This window comes from Geospiza fortis, unplaced genomic scaffold, assembly GCF_000277835.1.
Source record: "Geospiza fortis unplaced genomic scaffold, GeoFor_1.0 scaffold346, whole genome shotgun sequence".
Classification (NCBI taxonomy): domain Eukaryota; kingdom Metazoa; phylum Chordata; class Aves; order Passeriformes; family Thraupidae; genus Geospiza; species Geospiza fortis.
In genome coordinates, this window is record NW_005054361.1 from 2619232 (window position 1) to 2626310 (window position 7079).

Genomic DNA, 7079 nt, shown 5'->3' on the forward strand with positions numbered 1-7079 from the left:
AGCATAACGGAGTATGCCTCCCTGATTTCGTCTCTGAAAATGATGTGCAATGATGGAAATATTGATTTTAAAACTCTTACTTCAAAACAAAACAGTTATTTGAATGTGGAGTTATTTAAGAGTACTTATGTTTCTCATAGGATGACTACAGAAATCTAGTGTTGTATTTTAGGCACTGACTCATTGGATCCTGTTTACATGCAGGATTTTACACTTAGCGCTTTACCTCCATTTGCCACAGCCTTAAAATTATTACCATTTTATGGGACTATGCAAATGAACTGAAACTCACTTTAATAAAACCTTTGCCTTTTAAAACACAGAAAGCTGTGACCTGAAACTCGGCATGAAACAGGGACACGAGTTTACTCATCTTTTCTATGGTGAGTCTTTCTTTTAAAAATGCATGACTGCTACTCTTCTCAAGCAGAGAAACAGTATTTGCATAGCAGATTGCGGGTTTCTGGAAATATTGCATTTATCTAAACTGTACTCAAAAATATATAGAAGTTTTGTGGTTTTTTTTAAAATATCCTTTCTTCAGAGATCTTTGTTGACTATCTTTTGGGTTTTTTTTAATGACCAAGAAACATATGCCCAGTCAGATCCCTCTAGTTAGGTGAACAACCTACTCTAGTTAGTGAACTGATTAACCCAGTGAAATATTCCAACCAGTAACCAACAGTGTCTCCTAAAACATCAAGATTATAGGCTAAAGCACAAACCTGCTTATAGTTCTTTTTCCTGGATTCCAAATTAGTATTTTTAGTCTCCATTGTCAGCATGTACTGGATATGATACTCAATTCAGAGTAGTAAATACTTTTGCAGAGAGACTTGTGAAGCAAAGGCTGGGCTAGAGGAATGAGGCTTGGTTAGCAGAAGCAACTGCTCAAAGGAGAAGCCATAACTTAAGCATGCAGAAAGGGTTGTAAGAAAGACGACAAGATGCAGGGAAGGTGTGGTAGTCATTCCAGGAAGGCAGAAGAAAAAGAGAGAAGGCATTGAGGTAGCAGTTAACGGGAAGAAAGGTCTGTCACAAAAAGAATTATCACAGTAATATCAAGACAGCATTTTGCTATGAATCCTATCAATCACCTACTCATAAAATCCCACTCTGGGTTTATGACTTAGTTGTTTTTCATACCCATATTTATGCATGACCATTCCACAGGTGCAAAATGAACGAGACAGGGAGTGCTAGGTCTGGCAATCATCCCATAATCCCAGTATACAGCATGGCTGACTGACGCATTGTAAATGAGGATACTCAGCTCTGTGCAGGGCTGTACTGTCAGGGCATGCCACATGGATCTAGCAAGTCTAGCTGAAGGAAATTTTGAATATTTACTTGGGTAATGCCCAAGTCTCATAATGTTTTGAGGTAAAGAATTTAATGTTTTAGACCAAACACACTTTTTAATAAAAAGTATTGCTGAAAGTACTTAAGAAATAGAAACCCTTAGCTACTTTAAAATCAAGATAGTTACTGACAACAGACAGAGCCGCAGCCACTTCCTTTACCAACAAAACAATAACTGCTGCATTGTAGTAACTACATAGTATGACTATGGAAAAAACTGTTTCACAGAGATTGCCAGAGTTTCCTAAAAGACCGTCTTTGAAGAGGTTGACAGCAGTTATTTGTCATCAAGAAATTGTATCTGGGCAAAGCTGAGACCCAAAAAATTACAATTTGCTAATATTCTCTTACTCCTCATTCTCCAAAAGAAAACTTTACACCATACTCAACATACCAAAGTAATCTCTGAACATGGATGTTGTTGTTCTTATTATTCTTAGGAGCAGAGCTGGTAGCCAGACTCAAAAACTCGGGGAAAGAGCATAACAACCTTTTGCAAAAGCAGCATTTCTTTTTGCACAAGGTGCAGATTTTGCTCCAACAAAACTTCCTCTTTTGGAGCAGATGCATATCTGCACTGTGCAGCATAAGAATCTCCATCAGGAGCAGGCAGCAGAACCTCGTTTTTAAGGTCACAGACCTACCAAATAGCCCCTTCCCCAAGACCTCAGCTTGGGTTTAGGTAAGTCGACCACTTGGACACAGATCAAGGACACTGGCATTTTAAGCAATTTGTTTTTACAGCAGCAAATAGTCTATTCTCCTGAGAGGTTTTATCTACAGGCACAAAGAGATGCTTTGGGGATTTAACAAGCTCTAAGTCAGAAGGGACCACTATGAGCTTGTACCAAAAAGCAGAGCAGAGGCCTGTCTCTCAGGCACTCTAGACATGGGCTAGGTTTCTTCAGTGACATTTAGACTTGCAGAACTCAAGTGCAGACAGAATGAAGTGGTGGTGGTTTTGAGACTGTGGTCTCTGCAAAAGATGCCTGCAATCACACAAGGCAGAGCACACCACTGAAAAAAGTGCATTCAGGAAAGGAGAGAACACGGGTGCATGACATGAGTGTTCAGGGATCACACAGCAAGCTGGACCAGACGCAATGCCTGAACTCTTCTACATTGGGAGTGCTCTCTTGCCTTTGTCTAAGAACAGGCATGACATTTCCAGGAACAGGATGATTTCAAAACTAACACCATGCCATGGGCAGCCAGCTGTCTGTCATGAAGTATCTGATAAATGCATTCATGATGGCACAGGAAGACAGAGCAGCCCTTTAAACAGACAACAAGTAGCTCTCTCTGAGTGGCTACCAAAGGCACGAATTGCATTTCCTCACTAAGTGAGCAGGGAGCACTTTTGGTCCTTCTGACACCACAAAATCCTCTGCCCAGCTTCTCATGGGACACACAGGAATTCTTCTGTGTTCTCTGGGGGTCTGTGAGAAGACAGTAGTCCTGAGCTTTTCAGAGATCAAGTTAAACAAATCTACGCTTCTGTATCTGGCTCACAGTCCTACCAGAGTCTTGGGAAAAGGAGAGGCTTTGTAGACTGGAGGGGCTGATATCACAGTGACAGCCTTTCTCTGCTCTCAGTGTGTAGCAGAATTTGCCTGATGGCTTTCACAGCTCTGCTGCATGCTCACTTCCCAGGCCCTGACTCCTAGCAAGGAAAGGCCAGTCCCTCATAGAGTGCCTAAATCAAGAATAGCCATGGCTCAGATTCAATCTGCCATTCCTCTGTTTCTGGCTTAGCCAGGCAGCTGACAATCCCTACTGAGAAGGAAAAATGCACATGACAATGCACACGTGGTAAATGACACACTGCACACTTCTAATATGAAGCAGTGTGACTGCACAGCTGCATGGATGAGTTTCCTGAGAGCTCTGCAATTTCATTCTCTTGACATCGTAATGCTTGTGTGCTCATCAGCAGAAATAATTTCAAATGAGAACCTCGGCATGTTTCATTCTCTTCACTGCTAAGCTTGGAGATTCTTCTAGTTTAATGTCTTTTTTTTCTCCTTTCCAGACCAATACACCATGGGAAATGAAACCACAGACTACACCGACTGGCCACTCACAACAGAATTTGACTACAGCGATTCCACGCCTTGCCCTGCAACTGAGGAAAAGCACTTTGCAGCAAAATTTTTGCCACCTCTTTATTCTTTAGTGGTGATATTTGGCCTGATAGGCAACATGCTTGTTGTCCTTATCCTGGTCAAATACAAGAGACTGAAAAGTATGACTGACATCTACCTGCTCAACTTGGCAATTTCTGATCTGCTGTTCGTATTTTCTCTCCCCTTTTGGGCTTATTACGCAGCTCACGACTGGATTTTTGGGGAGGCGCTCTGTCGAATTCTGTCAGGTGTCTACCTCCTTGGCTTCTACAGTGGCATCTTCTTCATAATCCTGCTGACCCTGGACAGGTACCTGGCCATAGTGCACGCGGTGTTTGCTTTGAAAGCCCGGACAGTTACCTACGGCATCCTCACTAGTGTCATCACTTGGGCTGTTGCTGTTCTTATTTCTGTCCCATGGGTAGTATTTCACAAAACTCAGAAGGAAAGTTCAGGCTATACTTGCAATGCTCATTATCCATCAGAGCAGAGAAATACATGGAAGCAATTCCTCACCTTAAAAATGAACATCCTGGGACTTCTTATTCCAATGTTAATCATGATCTGCAGCTACACACAAATTATAAAGACGTTACTGCAATGTAGGAATGAGAAGAAACATAAAGCAGTCAGGCTTATTTTCATTATCATGATTATCTACTTTTTTTTCTGGGCACCATACAACATTTGCATTCTCTTGCGTGATTTTCAAGGTGCATTTTCCATCTCTACTTGTGAAGGAAATGGTCAACTGCACAAAGCAATCCAAGTGACGGAAACAATCTCAATGATCCATTGTTGTATCAATCCTGTAATCTATGCCTTTGCCGGAGAAAAATTTAGGAAATATCTTCGCAGCTTTTTCCGAAAACAGATTGCAGTCCACTTGTCTAAATACTGTCCTATTTTCTATGCTGACACAGCTGAACGAGCGAGCTCCACCTACACACAATCTACTGGAGAACAAGAAGTTTCTGCTGCATTATAAGTTGTGTCTAGTGAAAAAATAAAATTGACTCTTGTGAGATCAACTCTATGATGAAAGCCTGCTGAATCTCTCCTGGATATTGTCTCTAAGGCAGCTGAAAAAAAATAAAAATCACAGAATACACATTTACCAAAGTTTGCATTTGCTCACAGACTTGAGTATTTGTAAATATATGAAAAAGATGCAGCAAATTACCTGACTGGGGGCCTGAGCTAGCAGGCTAATGGATTTTCTGAAGTGAACTAGTGGTTATAAAGTTACACTGGCTGTTTGGAAACATCTCGACTTTGTACATCACACAAGTTACCTCACTCATTTAAACTCAGTCTCAGTCATATTTTTTACTCATCTGGTTGTCTGTCTCTGTAAATAATACTAAATTACTAAGGTCCGTCATAGAGAATCGAATGGAAAATTTTATACACTTAGAATGGACTCTGATATTTCATGGTATATTTTCCTTTGTGTATGGTTGAGTCCTAATCATTTAGATCTTTCTCATAATAGTTCTAACTGCTAGGGGCTAATACCTAAGTGACTTTCAGGTTTGATACTTCTGGAGAGTGTCTTTTACTCACCTGTTCTTTTATATGCTACCCATGCTGAAAAGATAATATAATTGAGCTATCATTAAAAAACTAATATCTTATAGCTGATCAGAAAATCAGTGTGGTGAAAGTATTTTAAAAATATATTTCATATGGAGCTTTAAGCAGGTTGGATCAAGTGTGGAGAGTGAGTCAAGAGTGTTTTAATTTTTAGTGCAGTGATTTTGCTTGCCGTTTTTGTAGCCTCCATAAGAGAAAAACTTTTAAAAAAAATGAATGCAGGCATAATGGCTATCACCACAACAGTGGTGAAACACATGTGAAAATGATTTCTGAACTGGATTGACACAGATGCTTTTAGAGATAAGTGTATGTTATAAACATTTAAGTTTATATGTTACAAAATATCTGAATAAGTAAAAATATCCCCTGTTCTACAGAGTCAAGGGCAAAGGGCATAGACCATTTCTCTTTTGTTTTAGAAGTTGGTATCATTTGGGGGGCTGTGATAATGTTTTGTTTTTTTGGTTTTTTTTTTGCCATTTAGGAGTTTTACACAGAGAAAAAGTTTCCATAATTAGTAAGACTGGTGGTTAAATATGACTGATTCTCCATAAAGCTCAGAACCTGTAAAGCATGGGAACACTTAGAAAGCATGAAATAAATATTTGGCTACTCAGGTGCTTAAGAACATACCACAATCACAATATTAATTAATTTGGGCCAATTCCTGCTCCTAACAGTTCTTATATTTCCCCTAAGACATATGGTATTGGACAACTTTGGAGACAGGAAAAAAAAAAGTGAATATTTTGTTTGCTGTTCCTATCCAGGAGGGCAATTTCTGTTTCCCAGCTTCTCTAGCCAGCCTTTAAAAAAATATTTTCAAATAAGCAAATGTTTTTAGAAGTCTCAAAGAAATTTTACAGTGGAAAGTGGTTGTGAAAGCAGGAAGTAAAATAGGGAACTTTTACTTATCAAACCACTTGTTTTGTGTTATTTATTTTGTCATAGTAAGCACCACTTTGGAACTACATCCACATGGGCAGTGTAACAGTAGTATATCACATCTTTTCATCTCATTTACAAGATTTTCAGCTCTTCTTTAAGGCCCTGTGCATCAATTACTTTCTGGACTTAGTACATGCTTTTAAAACAGGTAAATATATCAGCATAATGAGAAATACACACCTTCTAGTTAGGCTGGTTTGGTTTTTTTTACTTATAGAATACAATTATGAAAACAATTTTATATTTTATTCTGCTCTTGACAAGAACTTTCTCTTGGTCTTAAAAACACCTTTAGGAAACTACTTTCTCTGGAGGGCTTTGATGCCTGACACAGTAATGCCTCTTTGTCAGCTCTTTGGGAGCAAAGCACAACAACCAAACATGCATAGGAACAATGACAAGCTTTCTGAGAGGCACAACAAAACTGCCCTGATCCTTCTACAGCATGGACCTCTAATCATGGATCTTTCTAAGCAACAAGCTTAGGAGGAAAGAGGTGGAACTGAGGTTGGTGTCCCAGCAATTCCACAGCTTATCAAGAGTTTCCATCACTTCACTGGAAAGGGATCATACCTCAGCACATAAAAACAAGTCATATTTCAGTGACTGCAATGAACTGTGGTCCACGTTCAAGGAGACAATTGAAAACAGTATTTGGTTGCACTGCTGGTGCATTCAGTTAAGGACTCTGCCAATAACTGTAATAATACTTTGTATTATACCATCCATTAAAGTTGGTTAACTTTTTTGTTAGACTTCTTGATCCTTTCTCACCTCCATCCCTTGTTTTTCAGAATAGCCCAGAAGAATGAAAACAGAAAAGAAATTCCTCTTCATAACACTGAAAGAACAGGTGGGACAAAATTGGGGTTTTACAAATGGACTAAGAACCAGCATAATCAAATAACCAGCAAGATAACTTCAGTGCTCTTAACTGCTTGCCACTAATAATCTAATAATAAATATGCTATTTGGGTTGTCATTACATTTGATTTTGTTTACATTTACCAATGGGAAAAGCAGTATCTCAGACAATTCACACTG

General features: G+C 39.2%; 1 protein-coding gene across 2 annotated transcripts in view; it reads left to right on the forward strand.

Moving 5' to 3' along the window:
• Window positions 1-6790, forward strand: part of LOC102031556 (C-C chemokine receptor type 5) — a 7156-nt gene extending 366 nt beyond the window's left edge. The window contains exons 2-3 of one of the 2 annotated variants that reach the window (XM_031059426.1): window positions 324-383; window positions 3395-6790. In XM_031059426.1, the coding sequence (XP_030915286.1) occupies window positions 347-383; window positions 3395-4476 (1119 nt within the window). In that variant the 5' untranslated portion in view covers window positions 324-346 and the 3' untranslated portion in view covers window positions 4477-6790. Of the gene's footprint in view, window positions 1-323; window positions 384-1802; window positions 2045-3394 lie in introns of those variants that run through there. The other variant, XM_031059427.1, reaches the window with a different exon arrangement.
• The last annotated feature ends 289 nt before the right edge of the window (window positions 6791-7079 follow it).